Genomic DNA, 24102 nt, shown 5'->3' on the forward strand with positions numbered 1-24102 from the left:
CCTTGTTTTATCTTATCTTATCTTCATTAACTTGGCCATTCAAGACTTTCCCACTTTTTCCCTGAAAAACACCCTATTTGCTATGGCAGTATGTTTTGGGTCATTGTCTTATTGTAAGTGCCATCCAATGAATTAGGTGTCAGTTGGTGACGTATTCTGCGGATGGTAGTCTCTGACTCATTCATAGCCTACCTCCTGGAGAGTGTTCCTGATCTGTAGAACAGTTGTTGTTAATGTTAACAGTTGTTTCTTAATTATGGAGGGCATTGTTCCACTGTAGAAGCCTTCGTTGGCCTACGTGTTTGTTTGCGATTGCTGAGCTCCCACATCTTTTTCACTTTTCTTTCTATTGAATCATGTTTCAAACTGTTGATTATGGTAGGTTTAAGGTTTTGGCTATATTTCAGATTTCTATATTCTTTTCTGATATTTCAGCCTCTTAATGGCTTCCCCTCTTTTATCAACATCTCGTTGGTCCTTATGTTGACAGACACCAATAGAAGACTCCAAAGCTTAGAATCAATAGAGGGCTCTCTTATGACTGCACAAATGATCACACATCTGACGAACCAGAAACACCTGTCAAGCCTTTCCATCGATTTTGGATACAATAAAATTGTTTGATTTCAATTCCAAACTTTTGGAGTATAAAGCCAAAAGACATGCTTCACTGTCCCATTACTTACGCAGGCACTGTACAGTATATATACGAAGGGATGAAGTTGCTGTTCAGAACCTATTTAGACAAATACATCCAAGTGCCGGCGACTGAACTCATCACTGGAGTTCAGTTATCGCATTGAATTAATTGGAAATCCAATAGAAAAAGATGACCATGTTAATTAATAGGAAAATTCATCATTCAAAACATCACAATTAATTGGAAATCCATCATTCAAAAGATGACCAGGTTTTCTCGGACCATAGTCGGGGTCAATGCTAGAAAGCTTTTCGCAGTGAGGGAGGTAGAGGGGATGCCACGTAGAATTTGCTCACTAATCATGATCCTCTCTTCTCTGTCATATCACCCTGCCCTGCTGGGTTATCTGCACGGAGGAGAGGAAGACATATCACTTCAGATTAGTAATCTGTGGTAATCTGCGGTGCAGGGCTGAGTAGAGTCGGTCCCTCTGAGGCAAAGTGAATTGAAGGATGGGCCATTAACGGCAGTACCATTCAGAGGACGGCCCGGGGGGCTGCTAACCTTGCATTCAGGCTGCTGACCCTCTTTTTAAAAATAGACCTTATAGACTTTGTTCGAGCCGTCTTGCGATGCCGTGGCAGACACATCGCATGCAGCACCAGAAACGCAATCGCATCTCTGCTTTAATTGCCCCTTAAAATAGTAACTTTGTGATGATTTACTTCATTACTTTAAGTTCAGTTGTTGTATCTGCAGTTCCTAAAATGAAAGGATTTATAATACCTTTAATTTCAGTTTTACATAATCCTTGTAATATCAGAATAACGTCAGTGTCAGTAACAATAATATTAAGAATAATATTAAGTGTGATTATGGTGAACATGATCACGCATTTAGGACTTATTGACAGTTTATGTACAGTTCTAGTTTGTTTTGACAGTGACTCTAGATGTTCAGTACTGTTTCTGTGCCAGTAGTTATTACTAGGGCTCTGACCAGGAACAATGCAGAGCCCTTATTATTATTATTATTATTATTATTATTATTATTATTATTATTATTATAGACCCATATTAATTATAGGCCTCAATTAGGTCCCAGAGTTTTTACTGTTTTAAAAAAACCGTGGGGCCATAATCACCATCCTGCTCTTTTTCTCCGTCTCTCTCTCTTCCTCTCTTACCTAACCCTCCTCCAGAGTTGATCACTGACAGCCAGATAGAGAGTGGTCTGCTGAAACCGGAGCTGAAGGACAAGGTGATGTACACGTTGCTACGGAGACATCGTCACCAAACCAAGAAGTCCAACCTGCGTTCACTGGCCGACATTGGCAAGACGGTCTCCAGTGCAAGTAGGCTGTTTTCCAACACGGATAATGGTAATACGAGTGCCAGTTTGGTGCAGTCATTTTTACTATTGCAATTTTTATTTTTACTTCCCAGACATTTTTATCTCCCTTTTTTACTTTCTCATCTAAGACTACTAAGCACATGCCTCAGTTGTTTTTGGTCCCTGAGGTCTCCTCTCCTTAAGTTTAGCTTTTTAATTGATTTGTGAAAGCTTAGAGACAGACATACACACTTTCATGGTACATGTATAGCACTACTGTCACACTGTGCAGCAGAATGGCATTGTAGTGTAGATTAACAGTAGTTACAGTACATCATAGCTGGCCACTGTAGTGTAGATTTAGAGTAGTTACAGTACATCATAGCTGGCCACTGTAGTGCTAACCCATCAATGGCCTTAACAAACCTCCACAAACAAAATGTTGTCACATGTGCAATCTTGAGAGTGATTGGTTGTTTAGAGAATTATCGATAACACAGAGGTCCAGAGATGAGTTTGAACCTGGTCAAAGTTTGCAACAGCTGTGATCAGAGAGGAATGAAGAACAACGCTAGAAACCAGAAACAATTTTCCATTGAATGTAATCCTTCTCTTAATCAAAATTCAAAGAAAGTGTCCTATAGAAATGCAGTGTTTCCTCCAGAATTTTTCCCATTAGTGGCGGAGCGGTTATCTTTCGCGTGCACGCGCATAAAACGCGCACTGGCGCTCAAAACAAAGACGTAGTTTCACCAAAAACTATAGGGTGGCAACAATTATAATTTCTTAAATAGCGGTTAAGTCATTAAAGCCGAGCAGGTGATTTTATATAGCAGGTGATCAAATACCAATATATCCTACAGCTGCAGCGGAACATGCGGAACGCGCATTACACACACACACACACACACACACACACACACACACACAGAAAGATCAATACGAAGTAGGCCTACATGAGAGTACACGCACAAAACCGGCTAACGTTACTCATTAACTGTTTACACAAGTAAAATCACAGTGTGACAGTCAGACGGAGCATTCGGTAAACAACAACAGCAAGGTAATGCTATCAGTTGAGTTAAAGAAAACCAACTCTTACCTTTGACGACACCAACATGAGACCTGCTTACCCGTACCTCCGCCGTTCTGTTCGTGATGATTTTAGAGGCAATAGATTATTTTTGCCCCGCGCATATTGCTATGAATAGTTCGAAGCTAGGTGCTTGCACGTTAGGTGCGAGAATGCTCGGTTAACCCATTAGCGGGAACATTATTTGTTTCACAAAATAGGCTGATTTAGTTGACCATGAACATCAGAGACATACATTACGAATGTTCATTTAAAATACTCTATACTGAGCACTGGTATAAGAACATGAACCAGAGAACAGCAGTGTTATGTACGACAGTATGTCATTGCAGCACTTTGTTGCACTTTACGACGTCACGTTCTGTACGTCCGTTAGAGCTTTACGACCTGTGTGTGTGTGTGTTGTCAGAATGAATGGCACTTGACAGTAAACGGAGCTCAGTTTGTATACCTGTGTGGATCTACATTTATTAGCATAACACAAACATAATAAGCAGTAAATGCAATAACCCACAGTCGTCGCTGATGATGTTGCATTTTCGATTAGGATACGGGATTAAAGGCACCGGCGTGTGTCCCGCTAAATTCGGACCAACCACAAAACTGTTTTGAAAGCACGTCGCCTCGCGCCGGGCGCCTGTTGAGAGATTCAGTCTCGATTGCAGTGCGAACACAAACGACGAGGTTAATTGCAACATTGTAACATATTGTAAATAACTACCCCTAAATCGTAACGAAATGTTGGTCTGGAAGCGGCCTAAATCTAGCTTCAATCTGCTTTTTTTCTGTTCTCTGGTCATAATAACTCGCTGCCTTTCTGCGCAGCCTGAATCAAAGTGGACTGTCTGAATCAATTAGTGGCGGAGGAAATTCATTCGTGGAGGCCCGCCACCAATAAATGCATATAGAGGAAACACTGGAAATGTATATAACAGGTGCAAACTTTGCTTTGGTGCAAATGGTTGGTAAATCTGACTCATCGTGAAACTTTGATACACAGAAATTGTGTATATGATTTTTAGTGCAAATTAAATTTTACAGCGTCGATGGCAAACTAGAGACTTGTGTTATCAATCTGTCTCAAATCATCACTCTTCCATGTCTTCAACATTCACTTAATGGTTAGACAGCTGATGATTTGACTAATTCTATCATCTTTGAGTTCAACCGATCAGTCAGAAAGATCTCAACTCAATCTTTTCATTTTTAATTAACTACACTCTATATAATGGAATGTGTAATGATATCTATTGTCATAGATATCATTACACATTCCATTGTCACACACACACATTGTTGTAATATAATAATATTAATCTGTCCTCATTGAATATATTTGATTTCTTTGATCTATGAAATATCCATGTGATTTCATGTACACAAGATGTGGAAACAGTTGGACGTTTCAAAGTGTTAATGTGTGGAAGAATATGTCACTGATTGGCTAACCTTGGTATTTATTACCTGCTATCAAATTTATAATAGTCTGGTTAAAGACCATATCAAAGCTATCTATATCCATAATCTTACTTTGTAGTGGTGATCAAAAGGACATGTTTGTGTTAAGTGTTATTAAGTGTTATTAGGTTTCCATATTGATTTTGAGATTGCCACTCTTCAAACGTACAGTGCCTCCAGTAAGTATTCAGTGTGTAAATGATTCTTAAGCATATCAGAGACCCTATAAAATCAAAAAAACTGCTTAGTTGAGTGACTTGTTGTAGACATGTTTGCATTGTCATGGCAAAGGGGGTGAATACTTATTAACTCAAGACATTTCAGCTTTTCATTTTTCATTTTTTATTTCTAAAAAATAATGTTCACTTTACATTAAGGGGTATTTAGTGTAGATCAGTGACAAAATATTTCAATCCATTTTAAAGTCAGATTGTAACACAAAGTCCAAGGGGGTGAATACTTACTGAAGGCTCTGTAGGTACTACAGACAGTACTATGTCAATCTCCAATTCGTTATGGTCAAACTAAAGTCATACACTAATTATAACATATTTGACTTGAGCTAAATTCATCTATGTTTCCAATTGGACAAAGCCAAATTCTGTAAAATGACCCATATTGTGTCCCTTATTGGCCAGTTATGAATCACTCACTTCCCCATTGCACTGTGAAACTTGTCAAAAAAAGAATCATGTTTTTACAGCTTCTATAACAGCTCTGGTTCTGTCTGCCTAACCACCACTTACTGTGAGCTAACTAACGGTCCTCGCTATCAACACTCTCTCCGTCCTACCTTCCTTCTTCGTTTCCCTCCCTTCTACCTTTCTTCCCTTTTCTTCTGCCTGCCTCGGGTTGGGTTCTGCGCTTCTGTGCCTTTGACACTAAAAGCCCGTAGTCCTCTTGAGAACTCAGTGCCTTGCCTTACGGTTCGCAACTCCATGGAGGAGCTGCAGGCCCAGCGGAGTCCCAGCATGGATTGGCTTAGTAAGTTATCTGGAACTCCTAGTAGCTAGCTACCCACCTGGCCAAAAGAGCCAACCAACCCCCTCTCCACCCACCATCACATGAACCGTACTAGACTACTGTTGTGACACAGCTCTGGAAGTGATAGTGATTTTTAAAAAAATGCTACCTGTTTGGTTTCTGAGTTTTAGCCAAGTGTTTGACACAAGGTTCAAATGAGAGGGTGGATGCCGAGGTTAAGCCTCAATGTTGAGGGTTAAGTTTGGGTAGAGTGGGGGCGGGACTTTGGCCAAACAAGTATGATTTCTGATTTGTTGCAGTTCAGTTTGAGGAAGTTGCATTGCATTCCGGACTTGATGTCAGCAAGGCAGTTAGCAAGGGTGGAGTGAGTGGCTGGAGTGATAGTTTTGGTGGTGATAGGGTGGTATATTGGTCACTCAATATACTCTACCATGATAGATCTTAGTTGTCTGTTATGGAACTAGATGAACTTCACTCGACTGTACCTAGCCACACAAATAAATAAGCACAGTAGGAATTTAGTCCAATTTAGTTTTTTTTTTTTTTTACTATTTAGGACAATATTTAGAATCCCCTCCATTAATATTTTTTCTACTGGCTGCATCAAACTGACTTTCAAGTCATTATCCCTAAACTATTATTTGAGGAATGGAAAGAGGTAGCAAACTTTATGAAAAGTTACAGTGGCTTCAGACTTTACTGCCTCTCCAGTATCTCCAGTATATTCTGTCTTGTAAATGCCTCTGTTTCTTATCAAACCTACGTCTTGTTCAGGGGCCTAAATAAGCCACGCTATATGTGCCCCTTACCTGTCACATTCCTCTCTTTAGTGTTATTGTGTTGAGATAAAGAGGTGAATCAAAGAATTCACTGTTAGGTTCCCTAAATATAAAATACAACATATAAGTATGAATAATGCATAATGCATTAGCACTGCATGATCTACGTTGTAGGAGTTACTCTACACGTGACAGGTAAGAGGCCAACATCTGCAACATCTGCAGGTGTTTAGATATTTATACTGTACAGTATGTAGGGATAATTCTGTCTATCCTATGAAAGAGGCTACTTTTTTTACTTTGCTCTTTTCATTTGGCTCTGCATGGAGGGTAAAACTGGGCCACTGTCTTTTCTGGGGTTTCTGCCATCTTCCCTTCCATTCAGGCCTCATGTTCTTGCAGACTTTAGACCAGGTTAACCATGTGAGGCTGTCTTCATAGGTAGTCCAGCGAGCACACACCGGAACTTGGCGTCCAGCATGAATGACATCTCCGATAAACCGGAAAGAGATCAGGTGAGTGGGTGTTGGTTAACCATTCAGTCAAATGTGGTAGATGAATGTCAGTCAGCACATTGTGCCTGACATAATCACAGTGTGAATTAAGAGCTGCTCTTATCTCTAGCATGACTGTGCTCCTTATTAAAAGTGGGACTGCAACAGTGAGCTGAATGTGATGGAGCAGCATCTTGAAAGGTGTCTGTTGAATATTTCGTACTTGATCGTATTGATCATGGTTTAGCATGTCACTGGGGATTGATACCTAAAATAGAAATACAGTATGTGCATACACATTAGACAAAGTAGTTGAATTCTTTTGAAAGTAGTTGACATTTTCTTAGAGCATGCAACAGTTTTTCTGTATAACTTGACCAGTGTTGTAAAAAACACAAGCCTTTTGACATATCCTGCAGAGAGCTCCAGATACAGAAGGTAAATACAGTAGTTCCTTCTGTAAACGCAACAGGGATGAGGATTTATGAATGCTGCGGTGGACCTGACGCACCAATCCCAGTGTTATGTGGGTTGATCCAGTTTTAAGCCTCTGAAACCATAGGTTGATTATTATTAAAAACCTTTTGTTCAAAGTACAGAACACCACACGTTCCCCATCATGCGCATCCAGCCTTTTCCAGTGTGGCCCTGGATTTGTCAGTCCAAACCAGTTTTAGTTATATAATTCCACTTGACATCAAAGCCAACTCACCTCTCCACTCCACCTATTCTGTTGTCTTAATTTCTGGTCTCGGATCATTATCATTCTAGTCTGAGAAACTGATAAAGTTGGGCCAAGTTTTCTCATGGTTCCTTTGTGGACTTTATTTGTTCCCCTCCTTAGAGGGGACTCAGTAGATCATTGACATTTCTAGTGATAGGGGAAAGGGTGCCCTCTGTAGAAACATGACTGGTACAAATGTCACAATCCCATCTCACCCCAGACTTTACAGCGGAAGCACACTGTCTGTCTCTGTGAGATTAGTCTCAACCACATCTCCAGTCTACGTTTTATCTTCTTTCTTTCATTTGACCTTTATTTTACTAGGGAGTCCCGGTCAGCAGGAGCACACAGCTCCAACCCACCCCATAGTAGCGCAGTCAAACACAGCTGTCACCAGTCTCTTAGGAAACGGCTCTTGCCCCCCTGGGATGATGGAGTTGGGTAGGGGTGGCCCTAACTGCTCTGCTCTGGAACAGATTGGGCATGGGAGACAGATTGGAGAAGAGGGTAGGAGTGCGTCACACAAGGCTCCTCCCCCACCCCCTGATCACACGCTGTGATCTGGTCTATGATCACTCTCTCAAACCTGGTCCTCATTCAGCACCACACATGCCCAATGCCCAGGGCTGTATACCTCCCTATGCCCAGGGCTGTATACCTCCCTATGCCCAGGCTACATACCTCCCTATGCCCAGGCTACATACCTCCCTATGCCCAGCGCTATATACCTCCCTATGCCCAGGGCTACATACCTCCCTATGCCCAGGGCTACATACCTCCCTATGCCCAGGGCTACATACCTCCCTATGCCCAGGGCTACATACCTCCCTATGCCCAGGGCTACATACCTCCCTATGCCCAGGGCTACATACCTCCCTATGCCCAGGGCTACATACCTCCCTATGCCCAGGGCTGTATACCTCCCTATGCCCAGGGCTACATACCTCCCTATGCCCAGGGCTGTATACCTCCCTATGCCCAGGGCTACATACCTCCCTATGCCCAGGGCTACATACCTCCCTATGCCCAGGGCTACATACCTCCCTATGCCCAGGGCTACATACCTCCCTATGCCCAGGGCTACATACCTCCCTATGCCCAGGGCTGTATACCTCCCTAGAGAATAGGGAGTCCAGACTGTGACAATGAGATTTTGAAACAGACAGCAATTGAATAGAAGTTTTATCCAAACTAATTAACTAGGTGAATCTGGTCTGACCTGTACTACGGTATGTCCAGTGGTTGACTATGATCTGGTCTGACCAGTACAATGTCCAGTGGGTTGACTATGATCTGGTCTGACCAGTACAATGTCCAGTGGGTTGACTATGATTCATTCTCAGTTTTACAGGTAATTCACCCTCGGACCACTCGTTGTTCACCTCAGCTGCAGTGCACATCACAGGCCATATCCCTGATTGTATTAACTATGTTGTGGAGTAGATAGCACATACTAGATTTATGCCATTCGGCATAAGTTAGACTTGCCATTCGTTTAAAAAAGGTCATCAGTTTTTTGTTGTTGCAACAAAGCCTTGGCTGCTATTAAACTATGGAACTGACAGGGTGTACCTATTTTTTTTATTACTTATTTTAATGTCAGCATTTATGTTTCTCTTTTTGGCATTCAGCATTTAGTCACCTTCTTTCTGCAGGACCACTAAATCCCTGCTAGTGTGGTCATACATGTTAGTGTCTTAATCCATGAAAGTTCAACTGTCGGTCATGTGGGAGTTTGATGTGTATCTTAAACTCGAATTATAGAATTTGGCCCTAAATTTGACAGTTGATTAGCTTCCTGATCTCTCTCTGCTCTTTGGTCACACTTCACACCAGAGGTTATGGTCAGATTGAGGGGTGGTCAGAGTAAGATTTTCCCTTACAATTCCCTCCCTCACTCTTCTCTTAACAGTGGGTTGCCCCCTCAGGCAGAAATGTGCATTTGCATTACCAGACAGTGAACACAGCAACGTCACTGCCAGCTTACAGGCAGGAGTCCCACATCACTGTGATGTGTCAGATTCCTTCAATTGGAACTCAGATGAAGAGCTAGGTAACAAATGTACATTCTTATTTACGTTTGCCTTTGTTGATCTAACTAAATGGGCAATGGTGATTCAGAAAGTCACGCTATGCCTTATATTAATCCAATTTACATACAGAGAACCCCAAACCAGAATATTGTTGTAATCATTATGATTAGTGACAACAGATGGGGTTTCATGTAACAGCTAATTGTTTTAAGGAATGACATTGGCATTCTTAGTAAGGAGTGATGGAACTGTACAGCTTTCCTCTATAATCAAGCCTCATTAGACAGGTAATGAGTAGGAAGACATAGATTCAAGATGTATCTTATATGGGTGGGTGATTCAGATTAGTTGGTTACAGATCATTGCGTACAAATTCAATGACCTTTAACCTTTCAATCGCGGCAGACAACCCCATTGCCAAAAGTATACAGTACGTCAGTAGACTACAGGAGCGTCACTGATTGGACAAGCTGTCACCTCAAGGGTGTGTGTGTGTGGCCAACGGAAGGTTTTCATGACTCTAATCCTGAGGGTCGATGTCACCTTGAGATCACTTGCCAGAGAGGGAGAGGTGTCGTTGTCAGGCAGAACCCGTCCTAGATTTGTAATCTCACGTAATGAAGACCCTCTCCTCATTGAGTGTTTTTGTCATTAGTTGTAACAATGTTATTAATTAATTATTAATTAATTTTGCCATTTAGCAGACGCTTTTAATCCAAAGCGATTTACAATTACGAATTACAGGGACATTCCCCCTGGAGTAACTGAGGGCTAAGTGCCTTACTCAAGGGCACACTAGTAGTGGTGTGGTTTCAGGCGGGATTTGAACTCACAACCTTCCGATCACAAGTGCATCTCACTATCCACTAGACCACCACTACCCCTTATTATTGTTATTGTTGTGAGTGTTATGGCTGTGTGGTATTTTGATAAACTAGTATACATGTATGTTTGGACTTGAGTTGAAAGAGTATGTGTGACGTGTTGGACTTAAAGGCACACTAAAGTTGTTATCTTTAGTTGTTATCTGTATCTGCCAGGAGCAGACAATGTGTGCGATGCTAGTGCTACCTAAAATGGGAGGGATGTGTAATGAAACCAAGTTATATCATTGGTTTATTTGATATACTATACAGAGCACGCACCCTATTGGTGCTCCCACCTAAATCACACCCATCAAACTGAGCATTTGAGGGAGAGTTGCAGGTCTAGATTTGTACATGAGTACTGGAAAATTACAAAAACCAATTCTTTCATATTTGGGTGATTCTAATTTGATCTGGTGAAGCCACAATTCAAACCAAAACACTAGAAATGACAATATTCACTTCAGTGGACCTTTAAGATGAGAAATGAAATTCAGATTTCCCAGAAGGATTCACCAAACGCAAGTGGTCTCAACGACCATTTAACCATTTTGTCATTGCTACCTTGGCCATGGGTCCTGGCCTCTCCTGCCCACTTCCCCCGGTTTGAAATGTGATGTGTACTGTCTAAACGTTTTTATTTAATTAATTTTAATTTTGCCATTTAGCAGACGCTTTTAATCCAAAGCGACTTACAATTACGAATTACAGGGACATTCCCCCTGGAGTAACTGAGGGCTAAGTGCCTTACTCAAGGGCACACTAGTAGTGGTGTGGTTTCAGGCGGGATTTGAACTCACAACCTTCCGATCACAAGTCGAACTCACTATCCACTAGACCACCACTACCCCACTATTTGGCCTTTATTTAACCAAATAAAATCAGTTGAGAACAAATTCTCATTTTCAATGATGATTTGGCCATGGGCAAAGAAAAAAAAAACATATAAACAGAAATACTCAGGGTCAACATAAAACAATACATACAATACATGACACGGCAAAGACAGTGAAGATAAATAAATAAAAACAAATAGAAACAAAGTCAACTAACCTATGTGTGAAAAGAGAGAGCGGGGTGTGTGTGTGTGTATGTGTGTGTATGTGGGGGGGGGGGGGCAATCAGCAGGAACAACAGTCAACTATGACCTGCTGAAGTTTATTTTTGAAAATGGTAAGTGATGTGTGATGTGAGTGCTGTGAGTTTGAGTGTGTTCTGTAAGGTGGTCCAATTGTTTGCTGCCGCAAAATTGAAGGAGTTGCAGCCGAAAACAGTGCAGCCTTTTGGGATGGTGAGCTTGATGAGATCCCTCGACCTTGAGTGGTAACTGTTGTGAGAGAAGTGCAGGAGAGATGAGAGGTAGAGAGGTGTTTTTCCCAGGATTGTTTTAGAGATTAATTGAAGCCAGTGAAGAAGCCGCCTGGTATGGAGGGAGGGCCAGTCCACTAGTTTATCGTGATCGCAGTAGTGAAGGGTGCACCAGTGGCAAAGCGAATGGCTGAGTGGTGGAGAGTGTCAAGTTTCCTGAGGGCACTCTTTGATGCCATTTTATAGATTGTGTCACCGTAGTCCAGCATAGGAAGTATGGTCATCTTTACGAGGGTGTGTTTGGCGGAATGCGTGAAGGATGCCTTGTTGCGAAACAGGAAGCCCAATCTAGCTTTGACTTTGGCCTGAAGGTTATTAATGTGAGTCGTGAAATAAAGAGATGAGTCCAGCCAGAGGCCTAGGTATTTATAGGACATGACCAACTCCAATTCAGAGCCGTCGGCGCAGGAGATCTTGGAGGGGCTGGGGACATTGTTTCCCCGGTTGAACGGAATACATTTCGTCTTTTTGGAGTTAAGGAGTAGACGGAGGTTATTGAAAGACTGCTCGATAGAGGTGAGTTGGAGGTGAGTTGGAGAGTGGAAGCCGCAGAGTGGAGAGAAGGGCCAGCTGAGTATAAGATGGTGTCATCAGCATACAGATGTATCCGGGAACTGCCAGCAGCCTTGGCTGCATCATTGATGTAGATGGAGAACAAGGTTGGGCCCAAGACGGAGCCTTGAGGCACCCCTTTAGAGATGGTAAGTGGTTCCGACACAATGTTTTCAGTCTTCACCTGCTGAACACGGTTAGTGAGATAGCTGGCAAACCAATTGCAACAAGTAGTGGACAGGCCGATGCTGGAGAGCCTATGCAAGAGGATGTTGTGATCGACTGAGTCAAAAGCCTTGGCTAAGTCAATAAAGGCAGCTAAACAGACCTGCTTACTGTCTAAAGCAGTGATGATGTCATCAAGGACCTTCAGGGTGGCTGTAATACACCCATGGCCAGGCCGGACAGGATGTGGTTTGAGTCAATGAAGTGACTTAGCTGTTTATGAACCAGCCTCTCCAGGACTTTGGCCAGGCAAGGCAAGATGGAAATTGGTCTGTAGCAGTTGGGGTCAGAGCTGGAGCCACCTTTGAAGAGGGGGAAGATCATGGCAGATTTCCAGTCAGGAGGGAAGACAGACAGTTGAAGAGACAGGTTAAACAAGCTTGTGATGGGGGCAGCAATAATATGAGCGGCTGCTTTTAGAAACATAGGATCAAGCCCGCCATAGCCAGCAGACTTGTTTGGATCCAGCTTAGTGAGTTCATTTAGGACTTCTGAGACCAACACTGGCTGAAAGGGGAAGCCGGTGACACTAGATGGGGAAGAAGGAGTGTGTGGTGGGGCAATATTGGGGGCCGGAGCAGAAAGAAAATTGGTTGAGTTCACAAAGTGGTGATTGAAGAGCGAGGCCATGCGAGGCTTATCAGTGACAACAATGTCACCAAATACCATAGAGACAGGTAGATGAGGAGAAGTAAGCTTATTTTCCATGGACTTGACTATTTTCCAGAACTTCTTTGCATCAGAGCCACAAGTTGTGTATTTCTCCTTAAAGTGAGAGATTTTGGCTCTCCTAATCGCCTGCGTGTTTGTTTTTCTGCATTGCCTAAAGGCCAGGAGAGTGAGAAGATCTGGCTTTTTCGCCAAAAGGAATTTTTTTTATGGATAAGCTCAGCCAAGGCATGAGAAAACCAGGAGCTGTAGCGGTTCTTGGTCCGAAATCTTCTCAGTGGGGCATGTTTATCAAGGATGAGGCTAAATGAATTCTCGAAATAAGAGCAGGCATCATCAATGGAGGGGATGAAGTTAATTCTGTCCCAATTCACACCTGCAATGTCTTGTAGAAAGGCCTGCATATCAAACTTCTTTAGAGAGCGCTTGATCACAATCACTGGTGGGCTTTTGACCGAGAAGCCAGAGCGAATGCATACAAAAATCATTACGACAGATTAGAAGTAGTGGGATTATCGGTAGCAGGCCCTGGGTTGGATGAACATTGCCAGAGATAAATAACATGAGAATGATTAACACACGTTGGAAAATAGTACCAAAACATTGCCGTTGTTTATCTTTCACAGAGTGTTTGGCTAAAACGAATGAGGAAGAGTCATAGAGCTGCTGCAGTAACATATGAGTACAATGGAGAAGATATGTTACACACAGATTGGGAAGTCCAGCAGACTTTGTAATCCAGAAGGATGAGACATCTCTGTACATTACACTGAGGTCCAATGTGCCACCACCATAGGGAATGATGCCAGGCTCATGTGTGTGCCCGCTGGCAGGGCCAGGAGTCAGGGCCGGAGTGTATAGCAAAACCATGTGGGCCAGAAAGCCAGGGGAGCTCCAGTGATAAAACACATGTCTAGGTCAGCAAACAGCATATACATTAGCCCAAAGAACTGCAGTGGATTCCAGGTTAAAAACAAACCTCCCGCTACAGTAGTCTGGGCCTGGTGGTAGCTGGTAGCTGGGCTGATGGTAGCTGGACAGCTGGTAGCTGGACTGATGTAGCCTGGGCCTGGTTGTAGCTAGGCTGCTGCAGCCTGAGCCTTTCTGACTAGAAACTAAATAACAAAAAGTTATAAAGTTAAGAGCCGTTCAAATAAGGACAAACAAACAAATGCCACAATGTCAAACGTTGCCCAAAAACCGCTCAACAGACAATCAAAGGTAGCTCAGGCAAGGACAAACGAGAACAAACAGACATGACAACCTGCCGGCGGCCCATAGATATCTAGCCTAGCTATTCCTAAAATGATATTTACAAACCAAATTGCTTTGCTGGTAATTGGGGACTGGCTATGAGATTTTGATTCTTGAGATCGCTTGGCAACGCTTCCAATGCACTACCAAGGCCGACTGTGGGGGTATGTGATTACCGACACTATTACATTATCAAATGAGTTGGGTTAGTGTGTGATATAGTAGGGCTAAACTATTTTAAGGAATGCTGCAGGGGTTAAATGACAAGTCTGTTCTTCTCGCCCCTCTCCCAGACCCCCAGTGTGGTATGAGTGTTTCTTGTTTTGACAAATGCTCCTATTGAGTTAATTTGGCTTGCTTGGTGCCCCCTAGTTAGAAGAGACAAGAATAGAGTCCAACCATCTACAAACTATTTTCACAGGATAAGATTCCTATAGTTCTAGATCAATAGTTTGTGGTGAGACCTCAGGTTAGCACAGCTTGGTCCAATAACGTGTAATCATCACTGGGAGCTTGTTCCTATCTTATCATAATCAGTAATACTTAACCCAAACTATGTTGTAAATACTTAACCCAATCAACTAAATACATACCTTTAGTTTGCCCTTAATACATTTAACTGTGTATTACATGACAAAGGGTAGATGAAATGTACAGTATCTCTTGTCATGCGTGACGTGATGTATTGTAATGCAATGTGACAGGAAAGACAGCACTGCACAACCTGACCTCATCACCGGAAAGCACTCTCATTGGTTGTCCTTTCGTAAGACGTCCTTGAGGGCTCTGCAGTTAATAAGTAACACTGTGGTACTCTATATCAGTCAATCAGTTTATGACAGAGTTATTTAATTTATTGTAGGTACACGGTGAGGCTTACTTTATCAATTACTGCACACATATCTTTATCCAAGCATAATAGCATTTGTTATTAATGATGATTTATATTGTTCTGACACTATTTGTGAGTTCCAAGCACTTTTGATGATTGCTTTATGATTAATGATCAACCACAGAGCTGGTGTGGCAATCACTGACAATTAAGACAGTAGTCGCAGTCTTCAGATGTTGCAGGTTTGATAGCAACATTTTGTAATTGAAAGTTTCAATCAAGCATACACTATAATCTTGTAGCTTGAAAAACTATTAAATTGTCAACTATTTTGTATCATTTATTATTGCCATTTTCAAAGTATAATTTAAAAGGTAGGCTACTTTATTATTATTAGCCTATACAGTTATATGGTGTTTAAGTGAGTAATACAGTCAATGTTAAGACTATGGGTAATGGAAACGTCTTTGAAGTTGCTCTTAAATCTGTCATTGGAGATAAAGAGACACTTTATTGGAAGGCCCTTAACTAAAGGTTCCTCAGAGAGGTTGTCCCAGGATTTCAATGTCCTGTGGATAAGACATGCAAAACCTGTGGAGCTCTCACAGAATACAAAGTCCCATTCACCTCATGTGTGATCATACATCTTCCCACGCTTGTTAAGTGTGACATTTTCTATCTTCACCACTATCTTGTTATAATCATTAGTCTATATTTCCCTGGATCCTCTTTGCTTGGCATTTGAGTTGAATGTGTGGATGTGATTTAATGAACTAATGTGTGCCGTTTAATGTAGCCTGTCTAATCATGAGAAGGGTCCCTGCTGGTTGAGTGCTGGTGTGAAAGTAGCGTATGACATTTCCCCCTCTTTTGTGTCTCTCCAGCTGAAGAACAAGTTCATGAAGAAGTTGCCGAGAGACGCGGAGGCCTCTAACGTGCTGGTGGGGGAGGTGGACTTCCTGGACGCACCCTTCGTGGCGTTTGTGCGTCTGCAGCAGGCAGTGATGCTGGGAGCCCTGACAGAGGTCCCTGTGCCTACAAGGTACAGTAGGTGGAACGGAGAGCTGCTTCTACGTACCGTAGACCGGAACCTTAAGGCTAATGTGCTAATATGGTATTTAGTTGAGCATTCAGCCCTGGTTTGGGATAACAAAGTGGTATTAATGCTGTAATTCTGTAGGGAAATCAACCCCACTCTACCTGATGTATCTTTGTTAATCTATACACTGATCAGAAGAGAGCGCTGACATGACTGATGTGTGACTTGACTTTGACTTCTCAAACAAACTCTTTCCTTCTCAGGTTTCTGTTCATCCTTCTTGGACCCAAAGGGAAAGCCAAGTCGTATCATGAAATCGGGAGAGCAATCGCCACCCTCATGTCAGACGAGGTGAGTGCAGACCAATTTTATGATAGCTATCCCAGCAGTGCTCAACCTCACTGAGGCCCCCTGGCTACCTGGCTTAGAATTGCTAAGTTTTCCAACTCTTTAGTTGAGTTATTCAGCTATGATGTTGGTACTGTAGTTTAGACATGTGCTTACAAAGAATGGGAGAAGTCATTTTCATGTTGTTCCTCTATTCAAGTTCCTCCTTCCTCCTTGCCCACTCACCGTTATGCAAAGCAAATATATAAAACAATATGATTGGTAAAGATGACGTACCCCTAACCACACTTACACCAATTAGTTTTTTTTAAATGAGAATGAGAATCGAACAACACATATATTCATGTAGCTGTAATGAAGGTGTTAACTGTGTTAAAACTGACATGCGCCCTTCTACCTGTCCTTCCCATGCACACTGATGTTGCTGTTGTTGAGGATAATTCTGGTTTCTTCTCAGTTGATATTGAATATTGAATATTGAAGCACAGGGAGATTGATCAAATAGCTTCAAGCCTTTTATTAGTAAGATTACAATGAGATCAGTCTAGAGTTTGCAAACCCCATCTGCATCTGCATCAGCATAACTATTTGAGTGAACCCGCAGTGTCGTTTAACCTTATGTGCAATTGATTGAATTGAGACACTAGCTGATAGCTATAGCACTAACTTGCATTGTGGCACTAACTGGTAGCATTGGCGCTAATCTAGTTTTGTCTGTGAAGGTCTTCCATGACATTGCCTACAAGGCCAAGGACAGAGAGGATCTGCTGGCCGGCATTGACGAGTTCTTAGATGAGGTCATCGTCCTGCCCCCTGGAGAATGGGACCCTGCCATCAGGATTGAGCCTCCCAAGTCCCTGCCGTCATCTGACAAAAGGTTCTCCATCCAGATGGTCACATTATGCTCCTCCATATTGTATTGACATCACATGTTCCTCCATATCAGAGACCATGTGTACTAGATGAGGTACTGTATGTGGGTGTACATTGTACTATACATATTATATATATATATATATATATATATATATATATATATATATATATATATATATATATATGTGTGATCTGTATCCAGTCATAGGTTCAAATAGTATTTGACATTTTTCAATGCACATTTGGGAATATTCTCCATTCAGGGTCTGTCTTCGTACCCAGGAGGTCTAGCACAGAGTCCCTTTAAGAGAAAAGGTGATCTATGCATGCTCTGAAAACCCATGGCTGCAGGCTGGCATGTAATGAGATGAAGCACATCAAGTCCATTTGGCTGACACCTGTGGCATCTTTTTGTCAATCAATGTAGGGGGGAGGTGGTAGTGCACTCACCCACCACACTCTATTGAGTTCACTGTCATGATATGGCTCAGTAGATTTATATCACAGTTAACTGACTCAGTCGTATGGCCTATGCAAAAGACTATCAGTGATAGTCACTGATATCAAGGAAAGTGTTCCTAATGGACGCATTATACCACACATGTACAGTACAGTAGGATATGTTTTAATCTGTGTGAGACGGATATTTCATACTGAAAATACTGAACCCTGTCCCCTGATTAATATTATTATTTTATTATTTACTTATTATTGTTTCCTAAAGTAGAACCCTACAGTAAGTATAAAACATATTAATTCTAAGGTAGTTGTGACTGACTCTTGTGAAAGTCTGGGCTGTTGTGAGGACGGGCGGTCAGGGTGGCCGATGGGGTGGTTGTTATGACGACCTGCTGAAGTGAATGATCCGTGTCTCTCTCAGGAAGAGCATGTACGCCGGAGGAGATAACACGCAGATGAACGGAGACACACCTCACGACGGGGGACATGGAGGGGGGGGACACGCTGTGGGGGACGAGCTCAAAAAGACAGGAAGGTGAGACTCCCGTCCCGGACCACTGTATTAGATTAATGTATTCATATGTATTCCAGTGAAGGCAATCAAAATTGTCATGAGCAAGTCGCAAGGGGGGTTTGCATAATAAACCCTGAATAGCCTCTTTTGAATTGGGACCATAGTCATAGAAAGGCTACACAGCAAAGAATAGATTTATTGTGGATACTGATGCCCGTAGGCAGAGTGCATTAGATCACGTCAAAAAGACCCACGTCCCCGAGATGCCCTCGCTCTTGAAGGGTTTCAGAGAGTACCAGCTGTCTAAGAAGGACAGCCTGAAATAAGAACCTTCACAAAGAAATGATGAGAAAGGGCCTAGTATTTGTGTGACACAGGGAGTATGATGACTCATATGTGACACGGTCTGGTGACAAGGGCTGCATGTCGGCAATTCTCAAGTCGAGCAAATGAGCAAAAAGCTTCTTAATTTAAAAAAATGATAATACAGTATTTTCAGTGGTTTTTTTGCATATTATGAAAGTTGAAGTTTTTGAAGAGCTCACTCGATATAACAAACAGGTTTATGATCACTAAATACTTATAATTTGTGAATTGGATTCACTGTCTCGTCTGCACTAGGCTACTGGGTAAGTGATACATGGCTTGTAAACAAACTCACGTTTCAGGACGTGTTCAAAAGCAAGGACTGTATGATCATCTAATTATGTGTAGTTATGTGTTTTTAGCATGTTGATATTCTATCAGCATGTTGTGATGCGCAAAACATGCAGTTAGCCTACTAGCAGCTGTTTTGTGTGTGTTTTTGATACAGAGCATAGTTTGGTTTGAGGTGTACCAACATTCTAACAAGCATATCTTCTTCAACTTCTTCACTTTCATAATCTGGGAAAAATAAATAAATGACCATGCCCTACTTGAGGACTGTTTAACCAGACCCTGTCACATATTAGATATACAATATCCTCCCACAGGCGGTACAATACATTTAATTAAATTACAATATATTGTACATATATTCCGTTTTTTTCTGACATTCTAAATTTGTAACCTCAGTAAAATAACCTCAGATGAGTTCATTCTGTTCATTCAGTGTTTTTTGGACAGATACAGTGTTTCTTGGACAGATACAGTGTTTTTTGGACAGATACAGTGTTTTCTGGACAGATACAATGTTTTTTGGACAGATACAGTGTTTTCTGGACAGATACAGTGTAAGTGTGACAGGACATTTAGGAGGAGAGTGAGAAGTGCAGCAGGTAGGATTAGAACCCTTGCCAACATGCACAGCAGGGGAGCCTGGTGGAGGTAGAAATGGAGGGCAGGCTCTTATTGGTATCAAACACCATTCCTCATTCCGTTTCTTGCATTACAATGATCTTATCTTTGGATTTCTGCCTCCACCGCCCTCCCCTGATGCACATTATGCCCTGCATAAAATAGTGGAACAGTGAAGCATTTTTTTCTTCTTTTGACTCTATACTCCAAAGTTTGGATTTGAAACAATTACTATGAGGTTAAAGTAGAGCTCAGCATTTTATGGTATCTGTGTATATATTGGTTTTGGCATTTAGAAATAGAAGAAACACTTTTTGTACATAGTCCCCCTAAAATGTTAAAATCCCTGTAGTTGGGCTGGTGACGTATTCTGCGGATGGTACTGTAGTCTCTGACACATCCACGCCTGCCTACCTGAAGAGTGTTCCTGATCAGTGCGACAACAATTCCTTTCAAGTTTTCTTAATTATGGTGAGCATACTTCAGTCATCCACTGTAGCAGGAACGGACTGGGACAACAAAATGACCCTGGACTTTCAGCTGACAAGAGGTGGGGGTCACTCACTGGTCCTGCAGCCCACAGATCCACCAGCGCATCAGAATTTCTGGTGCTCCAGATGGCCGGTCCGCTACTGTACTGTAGAAGTCTAGGCAAACGCAAAGCCTAGAATGAATACTAGACTAAATGGTAAATGGAGCAATTTGAGGTTCAGGGTCTTGCACAAGGACACCTCGACACGTGAAGCCGGGGATCGAACCACAGGCCATTAGACGTCGGCTCTAACTCCTGAGCCACAGCCACCCATTGACAGCTCTCCTATGCCTGCACAAATTATGTGACAGAACACACCTTACAACACCTATCAAGCCAATTGTCCCATTACATTTGGTGCCCTGAAATAGGGGGACTATGTAAGTGTTGTCATTCTAAATGGTGAAACCAATATGTATGCAAACACCTTTAAAATCTAAAAATCTCTACTTTAGCCTCATAGGAGTATAGAGCCAAAAATATATACGTTTTTTTTCACTGTCCCATTACTACGCGGGGCACTGTGTGTGTTGTAAGGACAGAAGGACTAACCATTTGACTATCGTCGGCCATCAGCTACAGGTGTCTAATACACTTTCTAAAATGTAAAATGTATGTTTCACTTCTTACAGAAGAGAAAGAGTCAGAAAACAGCACCATGAGATACGAACAAATGTGGGATAGGTACATAATATTGTGTCGAGGATGGTAATCAGAAATAATTCTCTCCACGTTCAGGTTTTGTGGGGGCCTCATACTTGATATCAAAAGGAAAGCACCATTTTTTGCCAGTGATTTTTATGACGCATTCAGCATTCAAGCCCTGTCGACCATTTTGTTCATTTACCTGGGAACTGTGACAAACGCCATCACCTTCGGTGGTCTGCTAGGGGATGCCACAGACAACATGCAGGTGAGTCAGCCATGACTAAAAGTCTGAAACCTTATTTTCAGAATAAAAGTCTTAACCTTTTTTTTCAGAATAAAAGTCTGAAACTTTTTTTCAGAATAAAAGTCAGAACTTTTTTTTTTCAGAATAAAAGTCTTAACCTTTTTTTCAGAATATTTTTCAAATCACATTTGACATGAAGCAGCTCTGATATATGTGACAGCAGCTGGTGAAAAGTCATCAGCCGATCAAATGTTCAGACTTCTATTCAGAAAAATACATTTCAGCGTTGAAAATCAATAACACATTCGGTAGTCAACTAACACAGCTTGTTTTGTGAGCCTGCTAAAAATCTAAAGTAGTATTATAGTTAACTATGTAGTAGTGGGGATTACTCACGGAATCCATTGCATTGCAATGTTGTGGCTTGACTAGCGAGTGTGTCATTGAATTTCAACAGCATTGAAATTTATTTAAATTTTTCTGAATAAAAGTCTGAACATTTTGATTGGTTGGCAACTTGTTCCCGGTTTCACCAGCTGCTGTCACATAGGAACTCTGTCATTAATTTAGTAGCAACATGTTTGTGACGTAAAGTCATACATAGTAACAAGGTTGGACAAAAATAAATTAAAACCATGTATTCCACTCAAGTGGAATAAGGGCTGTTTGGATGTAAAGGTAGCAGTGAAAGAATGTGAAGAGCGTAGAGGGGGCTAGAGCACCCTGGCCCTCTCCTGAGTTGGATGACAATGACGTGTCCAGAAGGATAACAGATGCTCTGGCGGATATACGTATTTCATGTTGAGCAGGAAATGCCCCTTCCCCCTATTATGAAAGGAAGATACATTCTTTTATTAATTGTTTTTCTTTTCTGTGGCCAGGGTGTGTTGGAGAGCTTCCTCGGCACGGCGGTATCCGGGGGCATCTTTTGCTTGCTGGGTGGACAGCCTCTCATTATCCTCAGCAGTACTGGGCCAGTGCTCGTCTTTGAGAGGCTACTCTTCACCTTTAGCAGGTACTGTGTTCCTCTTCTTACCTCTAACTGTCTACTTAAAGTACTTTATTTTTCTATTTTCCCTGGATGACATTTTGATTAACAGCATCACTTGCATGTAGAAGGATGTTACAAACAATCAAGTACACAGTCAACACGCAGGACAGAGACAGTTACTTACAGTAGAGATGTAGTTCCACCCATAATAAATGCTTCTACAACCACAATAGCAGCTTCATGAACTGAATAAAAACAAGACCATAACAGATCAAATAAATACAATTATAAAATCAAGTAGAGTAAATATCAAAATCTAAATGGCCTTTCTTATCTTGAAGGGAGAACCAATTAGACTACATGGAGTTCCGGTTGTGGATCGGCCTGTGGTCGGCCTTCTTCTGCCTGGTCCTGGTGGCCACGGACGCCAGCTTCCTGGTGCAGTACTTCACCCGCTTCACAGAGGAGGGCTTCTCCTGCCTCATCAGCTTCATCTTCATCTACGACGCCTTCAAGAAGATGCTCAAGCTGTCCCACTACTACCCCATCAACTCAGACTACAGGCTTGACTACGTCACCCAGTACGACTGCATGTGTATGGCCCCGACCATCCTAGGTAAGTCCTGACTGGCCCCTTCTCTTACAGTCCACTGGTTTGTCCATTAAAAGGCTCTTGTAAATTAGGGTCCCTGAAGTGTGTAGAGTGCATCAGTAACATGTTGTGGTGGTGGTGTACCACATGCTTTCAAGATTCAAGAATGCTTTATTGTCTGTCACAGAGTGACAGAAATTCTCCTTTGACAGGCAGAAGTGCAGCTCAAGAATACAGTTTCCACATTAAAACACACATAGGTCACATACATTAATACATACAATAAAACAGACAGATATAACAGTGTTTATGTAGTGCCTATTTAAAAAGTCTAGTCATCTAAAAATAATAGTAATAAAAACAGTATTATGATTTCAAAAGCTAAAATGCTAAAATGCAGTGTGCTTCCTATTTTAAAATGTTCAGGGCGGTGGTTGCAGTGGGAATGAATGATTTTTTATATGTGTTTTTCCGGGCCAGTGGAGTTCTATAACGGCGGCCTGATGGAAGTGGCTGAAATGATTGGTGGAGGGGGTGAGAGGGGTCCTGTGTGATTTGTGTGGCTTTTCTGATTAGTGACCGGTTGTAGATTTCAGACAGGGGGGTTTGAGGTGAGCCGATGATTTTACCTGCCTGATTGACTATACGGGAGAGTTTGGTTTTGTGTTTGACAGTGAGGGAGTTGTACCAGGATGTGTTATTGAAGGTGAGAATGGATTCAATGAGTGATTTGTAAACCAGGGTTAAAATGTCCTTGCTGACGTTAAAAGCCCTGAGCTTCCTCAGCAGGTGGAGGCGCTGCTGGGCCTTTTTGTAGATTAAGTCAGTATGCTGGGAGAAGGACAGAGAGATGTCAATCTCTGTCCCCAGGTACTTGAAAGACTGTACCTGTTCAACCAGCTGGCCGTTGATGCTGAGGGGCTGGAAGAGGTGGTTTGAGAATTTACAGTTGCAAACTCATTGGACATTAGTGGAGGGTGCCTATAACCGTTTTTTTTTATTGATTTATATGACTTTTTGTCATACTTTTAGCATACTGTGGCCTTTTGAGATCAGGTGATAAACGAGTATTCTACATTTTTGAATACACTCTGAATTCAGGCAAAACTGGAGAAGTAAACAATTAACAACCTCCACCAACATCTGGAGAACCAGCAGGTGTTTGTGTGTTTTTCATACTCAAGCTGACATGCATGGTTGACCTAAGCCTTGCACTGTACAGAACAAGCACACACCAGACGGTCGCTGGAAAAGGCTGACCGAGCTGAATATTTTAAA

At 42.0% G+C, this 24102-nt stretch overlaps 1 protein-coding gene across 1 annotated transcript in view; it reads left to right on the forward strand.

Annotated features, from left to right (window-relative positions):
* The window catches only part of slc4a4a (solute carrier family 4 member 4a), a gene marked incomplete at its 3' end in the record, with an annotated part of 67959 nt that overhangs the window by 26503 nt on the left and 17354 nt on the right, over positions 1–24102 (forward strand). The window contains 9 exon segments of the mRNA XM_080532248.1: positions 1842–2021; positions 6728–6801; positions 16188–16345; positions 16606–16693; positions 17413–17567; positions 18447–18560; positions 21088–21262; positions 22123–22256; positions 22574–22848. Of these exon segments, the coding sequence (XP_080388374.1) occupies positions 1842–2021; positions 6728–6801; positions 16188–16345; positions 16606–16693; positions 17413–17567; positions 18447–18560; positions 21088–21262; positions 22123–22256; positions 22574–22848 (1353 nt within the window).

The sequence above is a fragment of the Nansenia antarctica genome (genome assembly GCF_963989245.1).
Source record: "Nansenia antarctica genome assembly, chromosome: 5".
NCBI classification, from domain to species: domain Eukaryota; kingdom Metazoa; phylum Chordata; class Actinopteri; order Argentiniformes; family Microstomatidae; genus Nansenia; species Nansenia antarctica.